This window comes from Macaca nemestrina, chromosome X (assembly GCF_043159975.1).
Source record: "Macaca nemestrina isolate mMacNem1 chromosome X, mMacNem.hap1, whole genome shotgun sequence".
Taxonomy (NCBI): Eukaryota; Metazoa; Chordata; class Mammalia; order Primates; family Cercopithecidae; genus Macaca; species Macaca nemestrina.
The window spans coordinates 1,552,398-1,569,447 of record NC_092145.1 but is presented as its reverse complement, the minus strand read 5'-3'; the positions used below and the strand labels follow the sequence as shown (position 1 = coordinate 1,569,447).

The window sequence follows — 17,050 nt, the reverse complement described above, 5'->3', positions numbered from 1 at the left end:
TTTTTCGTAGAGATGTGGTTTCACCATGTTGGCCAGGCTGGTCTTGAACTGCTGACCTCAGGTGATCCACCCACTTCGGCCTTCCAAAATGCTGGGATTACGGGCGTGAGTCACTGCGCCCAGCAAATCCCAGTACTTTGGAAGCCTGAGGCAGGAGGATTGCTTAAGCCCACGAGTTCAAGACTAGCCTGGGCAATGTAGCAAGACCCTGTCTCTCTCTACAAAAATATGAAAAGTTAGCCAGGTGTGGTGGCGCTTGCCTGTGGTCCCAGCTACCTGGGAGGCTGAGGCAGGAGGATCCCTTGAGCCCAGGAAGTCGAGGCTGCAGTGAGCCATGATCCAGTGCCGCTACACTGCAGCCTGGGTGATAAAGGGAGACCTCAATTTGGGGGGAAAAAAATCTATCTTATCTATCTATCTATACATACATATATATGGTTAATAAAAATGGGCAAAGGACTTGAATAGATATTTCTTCAGAGATCATATACAAAAGGCCAACAAGCACATGAAAAGATGCTAAACATCATTAGTCATCAGGGAAATGAAAAGGAAAACCTTAGCGGGACACGGTGGCTCACACCTGTAGTCCCAGCACTTTGGGAGGCTGAGGCGGGAGCATCGTTTGAGCCTGGGGCAGTCGAGGCTGCAGTGAGCTATGATCTCACCACTGCACTCCAGCCCGGGTGGCAGAGCGAGACCCTGTGTCAAAACAAAACAAAAAAAGAAAAGGAAAAATAAAGCAAGGGAAGGAAGAAAGGCCAGGGCTCAGAATCGCCGGGGAAGGAGCTGGTTTGGACGGCTGTCGCCGCAGGCCCTCCGGGTTAGAGACTGTCGGGGGCGTGTCTTGAGCTGGGGGCGCGAGTCCTCGGCGGCGGTGTACCTGAGAGGCCGGGACCAGCGAGGCCGCGCCCCGGTGGCAGGTGACCCCGGGCGCGTCTCCGAGCGCCAGGGTGGGGCGAGGCGGGCGCGCGCCCCAGGCCCGAGGGGGTGTGGCGCGGGCGCGCGCGGGTTCCGGGGTCGCCCGAGGCGGCGGGCGGGGAGCCGGGGCGCGGGGGAGGCGCGCGCCGCGGACGCGGCCATCGAGCGAAGGGGGTCGGCTGGCCGGGCGGGTCCCCCTGCAGGTCGCGGGGGTCGGGGCTGCGCACGAGGTCCCTGGCCGCGGGGAGCAGCGGCCCCGCCCGCGCCCCCTGCCGTTGCGTCCCCCTCGGCCGGGCGTCCCCGGGCGCCCCCGCCCCGCGCGGTGGTACGGTCCGGGTTTAAAAGGCTGCGGCGGCCCCCGGGCCGGCCCAGTGTGTGGGCGGTGGCGGCGGCTGCGCGCGTGGGGCCCGGGGCGCGGGGCGAGGCCGAAGGGGCGCGCGAGCGGGGCCGCGGTGGGGCTCGGGGGCGCGTCCACGTGGCCAGAGGGCGGTCACCTGGAGCCAGCAGAGGGACAGGTAGGTGGCCGTCATCTTCGCCGTCCGTGCGGGGCCAGCCAGCTCCGGGCCCGGGGCTCCGGCAGCCCGGGGGTCCGACTCGGCCTGTGGGGGTCAGGCCCTACCCCTGCCCGTCGGCGCCGGCCTGCCCGGCCCCTTGTGCCCTGCGTGGTGGGGACGCCAACCCAAGACCAGCCCCTTGCCCAAAGAGGACCCTTTGTCGCAGGGGAGCGGCCCCTCGGAGGATCAACGCTGTACTTCCCTCCCGCTAAGGGCTCCGCGAGTCCGCCGAGGGGTGCCCTGATGGGGCCCGGGCAAACTGGACCAGCAGCACAGTGGGGGGTGTTGGGGGGCGTCCGCTGGACCCGCGTCTCTGCGTGGGGCTGCCCCGTCCTCAGGCTCTCTGCTGGCCCAGCTGTACCTGTGATGCCCGAGGTTGCCACTTACAGGTGGGGGCTGGGCCTGAAATTCTGCCTCCCCAGGTCTCCCTCCCTACCTGTCCCCAGCCTGTTCCTAGGCTTGTGTTCCCGGGGTGTAGAGGAGGTGAGGACAGGATGTGGCCTCTTTTTTCTTTGGTCTTCCTTTCTTCTCCGGCTGTTGCATGAGGGTCCAGCTGACAAAAGAGCCCTGGAGAGGTGATCAATCCGAGCTGAAACTTTGCACTTTCAAGCTGGGCCTGCTCCTTGTTCTGGCAAATGCATTTTCTTTTCCTTTTTCTCTCCTGTGCCTCCTTGGTTTGGTTCCCTGCACCGCCCCCCCCCCCCAAGCTGGGTACCTCCTATCTGCCCCCAGGGGCTCTGGCACTGAGAGGGTAGCGCTGAGCCCTGCCCTGTTGGCTGCCAAGACACTGCTCTGCTGTTTTAGCAGCCTGGGGCTGGCTGGGTGTGGCCTGGGGGCTAAGTGCCAGTCCCAGCACTGTCCCTGTGGCTCCTGCCCTGTCTCCCCAAGGCCTTGACTGTATTTGGGGACATTGCTCCTCCTTTTGTAAGGCTCCTGGGACTCCAAACAGCAGGTGGGGCCTCCTGTACATTCCCTTCCCCAGTGAACCTCTGGGTCTGGAGGGGGAGCCGCGCAGGCTGTGCCTGAGCAGAGCTTGACTTATAATGTGTGTCTGGGTGCGTGGCTGAGGGGGCAGGCGGAACTCGGCTTTGTGTTGCATCCGGGAGGCCAGACAGCGGGCTCCTGGACAGCCAGCTGAGGCCCTTGTCAGGGAGGCAGCTGGGGCCCCTTCAGGGGTCATGGTGGTTCTGGATCCTCCATCAGGCCTCCCTTCCCTAGACCTCTATCCCAGGGCTCCTGGTGGCAGTGCCACTCCGGGTGGTGTTCCTGCCCCTGCCCCTCTTCCCCAGCTTGCAATTGTTCTGTCCCTGCCTCCCTCTCCCCTCAGCTCAGGCGTTGGGGACAGCCCAGAGGCCTGGGGCTTGCTGTTCTTTGCTGTTGGTTGCCCTGGGCTCTGAGATGTGGCATCTGGGGTCTCAGTTCCGGAGGGCCTCCTGCCTGGCCTTTCCCAGCATCTGCTCTGCTGCCCCCTTGGGTGTGGCCCAGCTGAGGCGAGGCCTCCTGGCTCCTTTCCAGCACGGGGTCTGAGGGACGATTGATGGCCCCCAAGCCTGCCCTCGCTGGCTGCTCACTCATGCGCCCTGGTGGAGGCCCCTCCTCTCTCCCTGTCGCGGTGGCCATCTGGGGCTTTGGTGGGGTGGTGGGTGAATGGCCCGGCCCTCTGTGGCTCAAGGCCTCTGACTCCCACACACTGTCTCTCCCCAGGCCTGTCCCCCGGCGCGCCTGCCGGCCATGCCCTCTGTCTGCCTCCTCCTGCTGCTGTTCCTTGCCGTGGGGGGGGCCCTGGGCAGCAGGCCCTTCCGTGCCTTTGTGGTGACAGATACCAAGCTTACCCACTTGGCTGTGCACCGGGTGACTGGGGAGGTGTTCGTGGGCGCAGTGAACCGAGTCTTTAAGCTGGCCCCCAACCTGACTGAGCTGCGGGCCCATGTCACGGGGCCCATCGAGGACAACGCTCGCTGCTACCCACCCCCCAGCATGCGCGTGTGTGCCCACCGCCTGGCCCCCGTGGACAACATCAACAAGCTGCTGCTCATAGACTATGCGGCCCGCCGCCTGGTGGCCTGCGGCAGCATCTGGCAGGGCATCTGCCAGTTCCTGCGCGTGGACGACCTCTTCAAGCTGGGTGAGCCGCACCACCGCAAGGAGCACTACCTGTCGGGGGCCCAGGAGCCCGACTCCATGGCTGGTGTCATTGTGGAGCAGGGCCAGGGGCCCAGCAAGCTCTTCGTGGGCACTGCTGTCGATGGCAAGTCGGAGTACTTCCCCACCTTGAGCTCCCGCAAGCTCATCAGTGATGAAGACAGCGTGGACATGTTCAGTCTCGTGCGTGAGCCTTCCTTCCCTCCTTCCTCTATCAAGTCCTGGCTCTGCCTCCCAGAAGAGTCCTGTTCTGAGAGGGGACTTTTCGGCTCCTCAGTGTCTGGGATGCAGACGGGTTGCAGAGGGTGGGACGACAGCCTGAGCCCAGGCTGTGGGGGTCCCCTGTGTGCAGGGAGGCTGATCACCCTGCCCTATGTAGCTTTTCTGGCCTGGGCCTCTGTGATCGTCTGGGCAGGAGGGGAATGCAGAGGGAAGCTGGTGGTGGCCCGCGATGTTGGCATAGGGCCTCACCCAATGCTGTCTTCTCCCCCTGCTCCCCAGGTGTACCAGGATGAGTTTGTCTCTTCCCAGATCAAGATTCCCTCGGACACGCTGTCCTTGTACCCTGCCTTTGACATCTACTACATCTACGGCTTCGTCAGCGCCTCCTTCGTGTACTTCCTGACGCTGCAGCTGGACACCCAGCAGACGCTGCTGGACACAGCGGGCGAGAAATTCTTCACGTCCAAGATCGTGCGCATGTGCGCTGGGGACTCAGAGTTCTACTCATATGTGGAATTCCCCATCGGCTGCTCCTGGCGTGGTGTGGAGTACCGCTTAGTGCAGAGCGCCCACCTGGCCAAGCCTGGCCTGCTGCTGGCCCAGGCCCTGGGCGTGCCGGCTGACGAGGACATCCTCTTCACCATCTTCTCTCAGGGCCAGAAGAACCGAGCCAGCCCACCCCGGCAGACCATCCTCTGCCTCTTCACTCTCAGCAACATCAATGCCCACATCCGGCGCCGTATCCAGTCCTGCTATCGCGGGGAGGGCACCCTGGCCCTGCCCTGGCTGCTGAACAAGGAGCTGCCCTGCATCAACACTGTGAGCCCCTCGTCACCCCACACTGGTTCTCTGCCCTGTCCCAGGTCTGCCGTGCCTGGCCTGGGCTCACGGCCAGTCATCCTGTCCCAGGCTTTGCCATGGCCCTGGAAGTGGCACCTTTGCCCTCCCACCTGTTTCTCCCTTCCAGGGGTCCCTGCCCTCTCCTTCCCTCTCTCTGGCCTGCCCAGTGCCCCACTTCTGCTTCCGTTCCTAGCTCATTCCTCCTTGCTCCGTCTCCTGGATGCCCCTTGTCTTGAGCCAGTGAGAGTCCTGTGGGCCCAGGCTTCGCTCCTCCCTCCCTGCTGTCCCTCCTCTGTCTCCCTCCATAGCTGCCAATTTTCTGAAGCACCCTAGGGCGAGCAGTCAGGCCTGCCTGGAGGGGACTGGGTTCTAGATCCCGCTCTCTTCTGGGAGACAGGAACTGCCAGCCTCCGTCTGGCTGCTGTGTGCTTGCACCGGGGAGCTCTGACTCTCACGGATCCCTCCTCTGTTTCACCAGCCCATGCAGATCAACGGCAACTTCTGCGGGCTGGTGTTGAACCAGCCTCTGGGAGGCCTGCACGTGATCGAGGGGCTGCCCCTGCTGGCCGACAGCACCGACGGCATGGCCAGTGTGGCCGCCTACACCTACCGCCGGCATTCTGTGGTCTTCATTGGCACGCGCAGCGGCAGCCTGAAGAAGGTGGCCCCCAGAGCCCTGGGCGTGTGGGGGTGGGGACAGTCTCAGATATGGGACAAGGCTGGTGGTGGGAACACACAGGAGACCCCTGAGGATAGGACAAGAGAGGACATGGCTGGTGCAGGGAGGGAGATTTCCCTGGCTGGGTCCCAGGAGCCTGGCCCTGCTCCTCGGGTGGTCCCTCGGCCACCCACCCTCACCGTTGCCAGTTCCCACTGTGGACTGAATTGCCAGCTTCCTGTGGCTCGGGGGACAGAGAACAGACCTATTGTGGGGTCTCCCTGCCACGAGAGCAGGGCTGGGGCTGAGCCGTCATTGCTGGGTTCTTTGTTAAATGAACAAGAGAGCAAATGCCCTGCCCCTTGAACCTCCCCATCCCTCGGATGGACCCACTCGTCCCTGCCCTCTCCTTGGCTCACTACTTCCCATCCTTCTCCTCCCACCCAAAATGTCACTTTCCCAGAGAGGGCTTTCCAGATCCATGCACCTGCCCCACTGTTCTTTCCCTCATGGGCCCTGCGGCTATGGCTGGGGGGGATCTGGGGGTAGCTTGGCATGAAGGGGGAGGTGAACTCCTGAGCACTCAGGTACGTTCTGAATAGGTAGGAGTTGGGGGACTGCAGTGCTGTCATCCTGCTTGCCTCATAGATGCAGTGCCATCCCCCAGGAGGGCAAGAGTTGGTCTGGGGGCACAGGGAAGGGTTTGTGGAGAAGGATGCTGAGCTCTCCCGTCCCACTTGCTCTGTTCCTGGGACCCTCTTGTTCTTTGTAGCAGCTTTTGTTGAACACGCACCATCCAATTCACCCGATTAAAGTGCACAGTTGAGTGGGTTTCTGTGGATCTGCAGAGTTGTGCAACCATCGCCACTGCCTCCTTCCCGTAATCAATGCCATCCTCTAGCTCTTCCCCTCCCCTGAATCCCCTGACCCTGGGCAACATGAATCACTCTGTTCTTCTGTCTGCTGAGGGCATTTTCTGGCATCTGCACCCTCCTTTTTCTGGCCTCAGGGCTGTGGGTGTGAGTGTTGAACCCCACCAGGCCCTGACTTCACTTCAGCCACAACCTCCAAAGTCTCTGGCCGGAGAAGACAATGTCCCAGGTGCAGGAGGCTGTGGTGGCATCAGGCTGGTCTTGTGGCTCAGGTGCGGGTCGATGGCTCCCAGGATGCCCACCTGTATGAGACAGTCCCCGTGGTGGATGGCAGCCCCATCCTCCGAGACCTGCTCTTCAGCCCGGACCACCAGCACATCTATCTCCTGAGTGAGAAGCAGGTGGGCCTGTGATGGGTGGCGGTGGGTGGTGGGGTGGGGGCGGGCTGGGTGCTGATGTGGCTGTCTCCAGGTGAGCCAGCTTCCAGTGGAGACCTGTGAGCAGTACCCGAGCTGCACGGCCTGCCTGGGCTCCGGGGACCCACACTGTGGTTGGTGTGTGCTGCAGCACAGGTGAGGGCGGGGGCCCCTGCTTGGGGAGTTGGAGGGCCCCACTAGCCAGGGGGAGCCAGCCACACCCAGCTGTGCCCTTGCGGCCTCCCCCGCCCTCCTCCACTTTCTCCAGCTAATGAGCGGAACCTCCACCCCGAGTGACGTCCCTCAGGCCCCCGGGGACGAGGCCAAGGCTCGCTGTTGCCTGGCACTGTGAGCTGGACAGGCCTGGGCCCTCTCGGGGCAGTGGCGGGACCGCCTCTGGCCCGACCCCGTGCAGGTGCTGCCGCGAAGGGGCCTGTCCGGGCGCCTCTGCCCCGCACGGCTTTGCTGAGGAACTGAACAAGTGTGTCCAGGTGCGGGTCCGGCCCAACAATGTGTCAGTGATGTCGCCTGGGGTGCAGGTGAGCAGCTTGGGGGTGCGGGGCTGGGTGTGCCCATATGTGCTGGGAGTGCACCCTGCCCTGAGCCCTCTGCTTCCCCCAGCTGACCGTCACCCTGCATAATGTGCCGGACCTCAGTGCAGGCGTGAGCTGCACCTTCGAGGAGGTGGCGGAGAGTGAGGCGATCCTGCTGCCCTCTGGTGAACTGCTCTGCCCTCACCCTCCCTCCAGGAGCTCCGAGCTCTTACCAGAGGGCATGGTCAGTGGGTTGGGGCTGCCCAGGGTGGGGCAGGGTGAGGCCTCTCCCTGCCCCCAGAGAGTTCATGGCCACCCGGGGACTGCTGCAGGGGCCACCCGCACCGTGCGGGCTGCAGCTTCTCTCCAAGGAGACAGGCGTGAGGTTCGCCGGTGCTGACTTTGTCTTCTACAATTGCAGCGTCCTCCAGTCGTGAGTACCTGGCCCAGCACCCACCCCTACCCCTGGGGATAGAGGGAACCTCTGGGACAGGCGACACTTGCAGGGCAACTGTTTCTGGGGCATCAGGGGCTAACTGTCAGGTGCTGATAGCCCCTGACATCCCCATATCTCTCTGTCCCCTGATATGGCTGCCTTCTTCCTTCGGTTCCCGATGTGTCCTGTTGGGAGCAGTGAGGGGCAGTACAGCCTCCTCTGTTATTTCTGAAGCCACTTCCCCCCCAGGTGCATGTCCTGTGTTGGCAGCCCCTACCCCTGCCACTGGTGTAAGTACCGCCACGCTTGTACCAGCCGCCCCCATGAGTGCTCCTTCCAGGAGGGCAGGGTCCGCAGCCCTGAGGTGAGGCGGGCGCCGCGTGTGAGGGGCTGGGCTCCGTGGTGCGGGCGGGTCACTGGCTTCTGTGTTCTCAGTTTCTTTTAGCCTTTTCTGGGCTAGGCCTGGAGAAGGGTGGCCTTGTGTGCAGCTGACAGGTGCTTTCTCCCAGGGCTGCCCTGAGATCCTGCCCAGTGGGGACCTCCTGATCCCCGTTGGGGTCATGCAGCCTCTTACCTTGCGGCTAAGAACCTACCTCAGCCGCAGTCGGGCCAGAAGAACTATGAGTGCGTGGTGCGGGTGGCAGGGGGCGGCAGCAGCGGGTGCCTGCCGTGCGCTTCAACAGCAGCAGTGTGCAGTGCCAGAATGCCTCGGTGAGATCCTGCCCGCTGCCTCCCTTCGGGGTCTGGGCTGTGGCATGGTGCGGATCGTTCTTGTCTATGCCCAGCTCCCTGGCAGGGAACTCTCTGAGTCTCCTGCTAGGGATTCCTGTACCTGGAGGAGGGGGGATAGCTGGTAAAAATCTTGGTGGGGGGGTTCTGCACATCTTATCTGGGGTCCCATGGGTTCTTTTCCTCTAGTACTCCTATGAAGGTGATGAGCATGGTGACACCGAGCTGGACTTTTCCGTGGTCTGGGATGGAGACTTCCCCATAGACAAGCCTCCCAGCTTCCGAGGTGAAGGGCATCACAGGCCAGGGAGCTTGCCTCCTAAGGCAGTCGGCACTGCTGGGGTCGGGTCTGGGGGCCCTAGTGCTCCCCACTTGCCACTTTTCTGCGGCTGCCTGCTCCGTTAGCAGTGCCTTCTGTGCCTGCAGCCCTCCTGTACAAGTGCTGGGCGCAGCGGGCCTAGCTGTGGGCCTCTGCCTCAAGGCTGATCCCCGCTTCAACTGTGGCTGGTGCATCTCAGAGCACAGGTGCCAGCTGCGGACCCACTGCCCAGCCCCAAAGACCAACTGGATGCATCTGAGCAGAAGGGACCCGGTGCAGCCACCCCCACATCCACGCAGGTCAGCGTCCCTCACCACCCCTGCCCACTGCCAACAGGGCCCCTGGAAGCCTGAGCCAACCCTCTCACTGCCATCGTGCTCCACAGATCCACCCTCTTGTGGGGCCTAAGGAGGAGGCACCCGGGTCACCATCATGGGTGAGAACCTGGGCCTCTTGTCCCGAGAGGTGGGCCTGCGGGTGGCTGGTGTGCGTTGCAACTCTATCCCGGCCGAGTACATCAGCGCTGAGAGGTGAGTGCGGCTGTGTGGGTGCCCGGGCTGTATGTGGCCTGGCCGGCCCTGACGCTCTCTGAGCCCTAGGATCGTGTGTGAGATGGAGGAGTCGCTGGTGCCCAGCCCACCGCCGGGGGCCCGTGAGCTGTGCGTGGGTGACTGTTCAGCTGACTTCCGCACACAGTCGGAGCAGCTCTACAGCTTTGTGGTGCGTGGCTGCTGGCCCTCCCCCTTCCTGTCCCTTCTCTCTCCCGCAAGGGGCGTGTGGAGCAGCCCAGCCTGGCTCCTCCCTTCAGGGCAGCTTCTCCCACAGACCCCAACATTTGACCAAGTGAGTCCCAGCCGTGGCCCGCGTCAGGGGGCACACGGCTCACCATCTCAGCAGCTCTCTGGATGCTGGCAGCAGGGTCACAGTGACTGTGAGGGACAGCGAGTGCCAGTTCGTAAGGTGGGCTGGGGCCCTGCCAGCTTTGGGTTGGGCATTGTGTCGGGCGCCGTGGGGACGGGTGGTGGAAGGCCCTGGGCCACCCGCTCCAAGCACCCCACTTGCCAATGTAGGGAGAGATGCCAAGGCGATCGTGTGCATCTCACCCGTCTCCACCCTGGGCCCCAGCCAGGCCCCCATCACACTTGCCATTGACCGGGCTAACATCTCCAGCCCCGGAGTCCTCTATACCTACACTCAGGACCCGACCGTCACCCGCCTTGAGCCCACCTGGAGCATCATCAAGTAAGACCCTGGGGGACTGGGGAGCCCGGCAGTGTCCAGAGGGCTCAGGGACTCAGTGGTCTCTGAGCTCCAGTGGGGCCCCTCCTGGAGCCTGGGCCCTCATTGGTAGAGGGGGTAGAGCTGTCCTGGCCGCACAGTACCCACCACTCACTAGGTGATCCAGGGTCAGGGAAGGCCTGGGCTGCCATGGCAGCCTCAAGCACTCTCCAGGGCTGGGTGGGTGCACTGGAGGAGGGAGCCTGAGGCCCCTGCCCTGTCCCTAGCGGAAGCACCGCCATCACTGTGAGCGGGACACACCTGCTGACGGTCCAGGAGCCCCGGGTCCGTGCCAAGTACCGCGGCATCGAGACCACCAACGTGAGTACCAGCTGCCCCGCCCCACCCCGACCCTGCAGCCCATGGCTTCACATGCCTGGCTGTCCACCTTTGTCCCCACAGACATGTCAGGTGATCAACGACACTGCCATGCTGTGTAAGGCCCCCGGCATCTTTCTTGGGCAGCCCCAGCCTCAGGCGCAAGGCGAGCACCCTGATGAGTTTGGTTTCCTGCTGGACCACGTGCAAACCGCCCGCTCCCTCAACCGCTCCTCCTTTACCTACTACCCTGACCCCAGCTTTGAGCCGCTGGGGCCCTCTGGTGTGCTGGATGTCAAACCGGGCTCCCACGTGGTGCTGAAGGTGCGGGCGGTGTGGGAGTGGGGAGGGGCGGGAAAGTGGAGAGCCCTGGGCTGACGCTGTCCTCCACCCCCAGGGCAAGAACCTGATTCCCGCAGCAGCTGGCAGCTCCCGCCTCAACTACACTGTGCTGATAGGAGGCCAGCCGTGTGCGCTCACTGTCTCGGACACACAACTCCTGTGCGACTCACCCAGCCAGACTGGCCGGCAGCCTGTCATGGTAGGTGGGGATGGGGAGACCCCCTGGGCAGCCCAGGGTGGACATGGTGGTCAGCTCACCTCAGGCCTGTCCCCACAGGTGCTGGTGGGTGGCCTGGAGTTCTGGCTGGGCACCTTGCACATCTCGGCAGAGCGGGCACTGACCCTACCGGCCATGATGGGGCTGGCAGGCGGGGGCGGGCTCCTGCTGCTGGCCATCACAGCTGTGCTGGTGGCCTACAAGCGCAAGACTCAGGACGCGGACCGCACCCTCAAGCGCCTGCAGCTGCAGATGGACAACCTGGAATCCCGTGTGGCTCTGGAGTGCAAGGAAGGTGCCTGAGGTGGGGCGGGATGCGGTGTGGAAGCTGGGGGCCTCCCTCCTGCCCACTCAGTCCCTGTCTCCACCCCCCCCCAGCTTTCGCAGAGCTGCAGACAGACATCAACGAGCTGACTAACCACATGGACGAGGTGCAGATCCCCTTCCTGGACTACCGGACCTATGCCGTGCGCGTGCTCTTCCCGGGCATCGAGGCCCACCCGGTGCTCAAGGAGCTGGACGTGAGCCTCTGCCTCGCCTGCCCCTACCAGTTCCCTTCAGGGCTGACCCCACCCTCTGAGACTTCCTGCTCCCCACAGACGCCACCCAATATGGAGAAGGCCCTGCGCCTCTTCGGGCAGCTGCTGCACAGCCGCGCCTTCGTGCTTACCTTCATCCACACGCTGGAAGCCCAGAGCAGCTTCTCCATGCGCGACCGCGGCACCGTGGCCTCGCTCACCATGGTGGCCCTGCAGAGCCGGCTCGACTATGCCACGGGGCTGCTCAAGCAACTGCTGGCTGACCTCATCGAGAAAAACCTGGAGAGTAAAAACCATCCCAAGCTGCTGCTACGCAGGTACCTGCCTCGCTCTATCCAGGCCACGCCTCTGTCCTGCCTGGCCCTCCCCCTGCCCAAGCCCCACCTCTGTCAGGCCCAAGCACCCCTCTCTTGCCCTAGGACAGAGTCAGTGGCTGAGAAGATGCTTACCAACTGGTTCACGTTCCTGCTGCATAAGTTTCTGAAGGTGCGCCAGGTGGGTGGGCGGCAGGGAGGTGGTGGCTGAGGACCAGCCGATGGTAAGGCAGGCAGCCAGCTGTGTACCTGTCACTGGCTGCAGGAGTGTGCTGGGGAGCCTCTCTTCCTGCTTTACTGCGCCATCAAGCAGCAGATGGAGAAGGGCCCAATCGATGCCATCACGGGCGAGGCGCGATACTCCCTGAGCGAGGACAAGTTGATCCGGCAGCAGATTGACTACAAGACGCTGGTGAGCCCAGGGCCAGGCGGGCCAGAGGGGCGGGCGCAGAGAGAGGCCTCACCCTAGACTGACGCTGGGGTCCGCTTTCCCCTCAGACCCTGCACTGCATGTGTCCGGAGAACGAGGGCAGTGCCCAAGTCCCAGTGAAGGTTCTCAACTGTGACAGCATCACCCAGGCCAAAGATAAGCTGCTGGACACTGTGTACAAGGGCATTCCGTACTCCCAGCGCCCCAAAGCTGAGGACATGGACCTGGGTGAGGTCCCCGCCCTCTCCTCCTGGCTCCTACTCATACCCTCCTGTGCCGTGTGACCTCCGTGGGCTCTCCCGCTCCCCACCTGAACCCTGTTCTCTAAGAGGAGTGGGCCAGGGACTTGGGGGCTTCCAGCATAATCTTAAGGGCTGTCTGTGGCCCACAGAGTGGCGCCAGGGCCGCATGACTCGCATCATCCTCCAGGATGAGGATGTCACCACCAAGATCGAGTGTGACTGGAAGAGGCTCAACTCACTGGCCCACTACCAGGTGAGGGGTTGGGGCCCATTCACCCCCAGGGCCACCTGGGAGCCAGGACCCTGCCCTGAGCTGTAGCAGGACACAGGAGCGGTGGTCCTTGCTCCCCCTGCCCTTCTCCCTGGACTCGTGGGCTCCCCTCCTGGGTGTGGGTGGGTGGGGGCTCCTTGGCTTCTTAGCTTCCTGCACTGCCCCCCTCTGTCTCTGGGGCCTCCAGGTGACAGATGGTTCCTTGGTGGCACTGGTGCCCAAACAAGTATCTGCCTATAACATGGCCAACTCCTTCACCTTCACCCGCTCCCTCAGCCGCTACGGTAGGTGTCCTCACTGTGGTGGCCGTGTGCCCTTCGAGGCTGCTTAAGCCGTCCCAGGGAACCGCCCCCCTTCCAAGTGCCATCGGGAGGTCTGTGATTCTGTGGAGTGTAGACGGAGGGTCGGCCAGTGAGGGCAGATGGGTCCCCACAGGCTGCTGGGCTCCCGGGAGAGTGGGGCAGGGGCCAGGTGTTGGCCTAAGGGTCACATGCATTCTCTGCTCCAGAGAGCTTGCTCCGCACAGCCAGCAGCCCTGATAGCCTCCGCTCACGGGCACCCATGATCACGCCTGACCAGGAGACGGGCACCAAATTGTGGCACCTGGTGAAAAACCACGACCATGCCGACCATCGTGAGGGGGACCGTGGCAGCAAGATGGTCTCCGAGATCTACCTGACACGGCTGCTGGCCACCAAGGTGTGGGCCTGCCTCTCGCCACCTGGGCCTCTGCACAGATGCTTAGATGCCTTCTGCCTTGGCCTCAGCCCAGAGGTTGTCCCGGCCTTACAGGGGAGGGGACCATGGATCATTTGGGTCCCGTGGGCCTTTCTTAGGGTCTTTGCTATGGGAACTCTGAGCCTTAGACCAAGGCCGGGTCTATCTGAGAGGCCACTGGCCCTGTAGGGAAGCCCCGCTCTTTGCCAAACCTTTCTGCCTCCATCTGTCCTGCTCTGGGGACATCCCAGCCTGGCTCCCTCATAGCCTGTGACCTCTCTGCCCCACACAGGGCACACTGCAGAAGTTCGTGGATGACCTCTTTGAGACAGTGTTCAGCACAGCCCACCGGGGCTCAGCCCTGCCCCTGGCCATCAAGTACATGTTCGACTTCCTGGACGAGCAGGCCGACCAGCGCCAGATCAGCGACCCCGACGTGCGCCACACCTGGAAGAGCAACTGGTATCGCCCTGTGCTGGGCTGCCAGCAACCTGTCTGGAGATGGGTGGGCGAAAGATGCTGGTGGCTCTGCTGAGACCCAGGGCCTGGAGTAGCATCCAGGCAGGAGGGAATGAGGCCTGGCCTGGGGCTGACACTGACAGTGCCATCAAGCCAAGGGGCCCATTGCGTCCGGTCTTGGAGCTGGGCTGCCCAGGTGGGTGGGATGGTGGTGGTGGGGCCTTTGTGCTCTGGGGTCTCACACCAGGTAGAGATGCTGGTGGTGAGAGCAGTGACAGGAGAAGCTGCGGAGGGGGTTGAGACTTTGAGGAAAGGCCGTTCACCCTAAATGTGTTGCTCTCATCACCTCTGGACAAGATGTGAGCCGGCCCGACAGGAAAGAGATGTGCACATGGGAAGGGCCCCCCGGGCTAACTAGGGAGCCTCAGGGGCGTGACCCTCTGTTGTCCACAGCCTGCCGCTGCGCTTCTGGGTGAATGTGATCAAGAACCCGCAGTTCGTGTTCGACATCCACAAGAACAGCATCACGGATGCCTGCCTGTCGGTGGTAGCCCAGACCTTCATGGACTCCTGCTCCACATCCGAGCACCGCCTGGGGAAGGACTCGCCCTCCAACAAACTACTCTATGCCAAGGACATCCCCAACTACAAGAGCTGGGTGGAGAGGTGGGCTCTGCCCTGCTGTGGGTGGCAGAGGACAGGACCTGCCCCTCCCTGGGCTGCCTGTCCAAGGCAGGCCAGCTACAGGGAGAAAGCCCGGGGGCTGGCCGGGCAGTGAGGGCAGGGGTTCTAGTTTTTGTGACATCGCCCGAGTGACATACTCAGGGTCCCAACAGGTATTATCGAGACATTGCAAAGATGGCATCCATCAGCGACCAGGACATGGATGCTTACCTGGTGGAGCAGTCCCGCCTCCATGCCAGCGACTTCAATGTCCTGAGTGCACTCAGCGAGCTCTATTTCTATGTCACCAAGTACCGCCAGGAGGTGTGTGTCATCCCCACAGACTCCCAGTTACTTGGTCCTGAAGGTGTAGTCAGTGACAAAGGCAGGAGGGTTGGTGAGGGTTGGGGACAGAAGGGACACAGAGCCTATTTCTTAGATTGTTCACAGTCTGTCCCCTGACCAGGGCCCGGGGCCGGCACAGGTGATGCTCTCTGGGATCACAGGTAGATGCTGGAATTTGAGGGACCCAGGAGATAAGCCACTGGCTGGGTACAAAGTGGCCACTGGGCAAAAGTTAAAGGGCCTGAGCACTGGAAGGGATGGGCCAGGCTTTGTGATGAGAAATGGCCAGAGGCAGGAGGACATAGAGGTGTGGACTTTAGGATGGAGTCTGGACCAGACACATTTGCAAGCCTGTGGATGGCATTTAAAGCCCTGAGCCTGGATGAGCTCACAGGGAAGCCACAAGTGGGTGTGGAGGGAGAAGTGGCCCAAGCACTGAGCCCAGGGCCCCAGGACACAAAGAGTGGAGGGGAGGGGAGGGGAGGCGGCGGCAGCCAGCAGGGAGGATGCCCGAGAGCGCCTGGTGGGGTCTGGCAACCTGAGCCAGTGAGGACCCCTCACAGGTCAGGGAGTGGCAGTGGCCAGCTCTGTCTTCCAGCGCTGCTGCTGGTGAAGGATGGTGTCCTGCAGAACACTCACTGGGTCTGGCAAGGGTCACGGGGGCCTGGTGAGGGAGGCTTGGGCTAGGAGGTAATGGGAGGGGGATCCAGCACGGCGAGTCCAGAGTCCAGGTCGCACCCTAGCCGTGGAGAGGAGGAGAAAGTGCTGTTGTCGGAGGGGCATTTGGGGCTGAGGAGAGCTGGTGGGTTTGTACAGGGGCTGCGGGGGAGGACGGAGGGGTGAGGCGTGTGGGAGGGAGGAGCCCAGCTGGGAAGTGGGGACTTTGCACGGCAGGAGCTGCGCCCCCTACAGAGCCCAGCTCCAGGGGATTCCTCTCCCCCAGATTCTCACGGCTCTGGATCGAGATGCCTCTTGTCGGAAGCATAAGTTACGGCAGAAACTGGAACAGATCATCAACCTCGTGTCCAGTGACAGCTAAGGGTGGTGGAATTGGTGAGGAGGGGCTTCTCAGTCCTGAGCCGTCCTCCCATCCAGGGGAGTGGCTGGCTTGAGCGTGGGTCCCCGGGCTGAGCCCTGGATTGGGTATCATGGAGCAGGTCACCCTGGCCAGGATGCCCCCAGCACACCCAGGCCCCCTTCATTAGTGCCTTGCTTTGGGCCCTGCAGGGGGAGGGGTGACAGGATGAGCCCCCATCCCAGCAGCAGCAATACCCCCACCCTCCTGCCCTGTGCCCAGGTGTTGGGACAGACCCGCCCTCCCTGCTATTTATATCCCTCTGCCTATTTATTGAATCAAACTCCGCCTCCGTCTCCATCTGTAAATATGTGTCCCCCACGGGATGTCGCCAGCCTCACTCACCTGCCTGTTCTTGAGCTGTCCTGGGCCCTGCCACCCGTCTGGGCTCCTTTGTGTAGCATTATCAGCCTTGGTCTGGCCTCTGGCACCTCACCCCTGCCATGGCTGACCCCACCCATTCCAAGGCGGGGTCACAGTACCAGTGGCACTTGGGGTGAGGTCTCCAAAGCTTCCTCAGAATTGTGGCTGTGCCACACTGGGCCACAGGGTCCCCCTCAAGCACCTTGGGGCCCTCTTCTCGCTGAGCATCTGGAGGACTGGACCCAGGCTTGTGCCAGGGCCTGACTTAGGCCTAGGGGCCCCAGAATGCTGCTCCTCCTGAGCCTACTGCCAAATGTCCTCAGTGTTGTCTGCACCTGCTCCGACTCACTCAGCCGCCCCATTCAGCGCCCGCTCCGTCCAGCGCCCGCCCTGAGGGGCCAAGGCGGCCGTGCCTTACTATTCCGTGTCTTCTGCCTCCTCTGAGGAATCTGACCCTGTCTCACGGTCCCAGACCCCCCATTCTCTCCTCTTAGTTGCATGAGTTTTTCTTTGTTCATGGAATGTTTTTTCCTAATTAAATGTTGGGAAAATGCCGTCCATGTGGGGCTCTGTCTTTGGGGCAGGTCAGTAGACCTGTGGATGCTGCATGAGCTAGAGCTGCATTATGGGAGAAAGGACCACTCCTTGCAGGGTCCCAGAGGGTCTGGGGAGGTCCAGGGCCATGCCCGACCCAACAGCAAACCCCGGTGGCTCTACCTTCAAGACAGATTCAAGATAGATAGATTCTCCTCCCTTCCACCAGCCCTACCCAGCTCTCCTGTGCCATCATCTCTGCCTGGATGCCAGTCTCCCTGCTTCTGCCCTGGCTCTCTCC

At 62.7% G+C, this 17,050-nt stretch overlaps 1 protein-coding gene across 1 annotated transcript; it reads left to right on the top strand.

Annotated features, from left to right (window-relative positions):
- The first annotated feature begins 1,467 nt into the window (after nt 1-1,467).
- Nucleotides 1,468-16,770, top strand: LOC105467958 (plexin A3). The gene is given in 40 exon segments (XM_071089225.1): nt 1,468-3,800; nt 4,119-4,658; nt 5,158-5,340; nt 6,482-6,610; nt 6,681-6,781; nt 7,041-7,164; nt 7,247-7,358; nt 7,361-7,402; nt 7,491-7,510; nt 7,512-7,591; nt 7,844-7,958; nt 8,104-8,173; nt 8,176-8,234; nt 8,237-8,305; nt 8,513-8,609; nt 8,750-8,781; nt 8,784-8,902; nt 8,904-8,927; nt 9,015-9,049; nt 9,052-9,172; nt 9,242-9,362; nt 9,468-9,504; nt 9,507-9,533; nt 9,536-9,884; nt 10,148-10,241; nt 10,323-10,562; nt 10,636-10,779; nt 10,858-11,092; nt 11,176-11,318; nt 11,397-11,653; nt 11,756-11,822; nt 11,916-12,062; nt 12,149-12,308; nt 12,472-12,575; nt 12,781-12,877; nt 13,102-13,292; nt 13,603-13,772; nt 14,223-14,435; nt 14,606-14,756; nt 15,721-16,770. Coding segments are annotated over 40 exon segments (5,709 nt in total). The 5' UTR covers nt 1,468-3,206; the 3' UTR covers nt 15,817-16,770.
- The last annotated feature ends 280 nt before the right edge of the window (nt 16,771-17,050 follow it).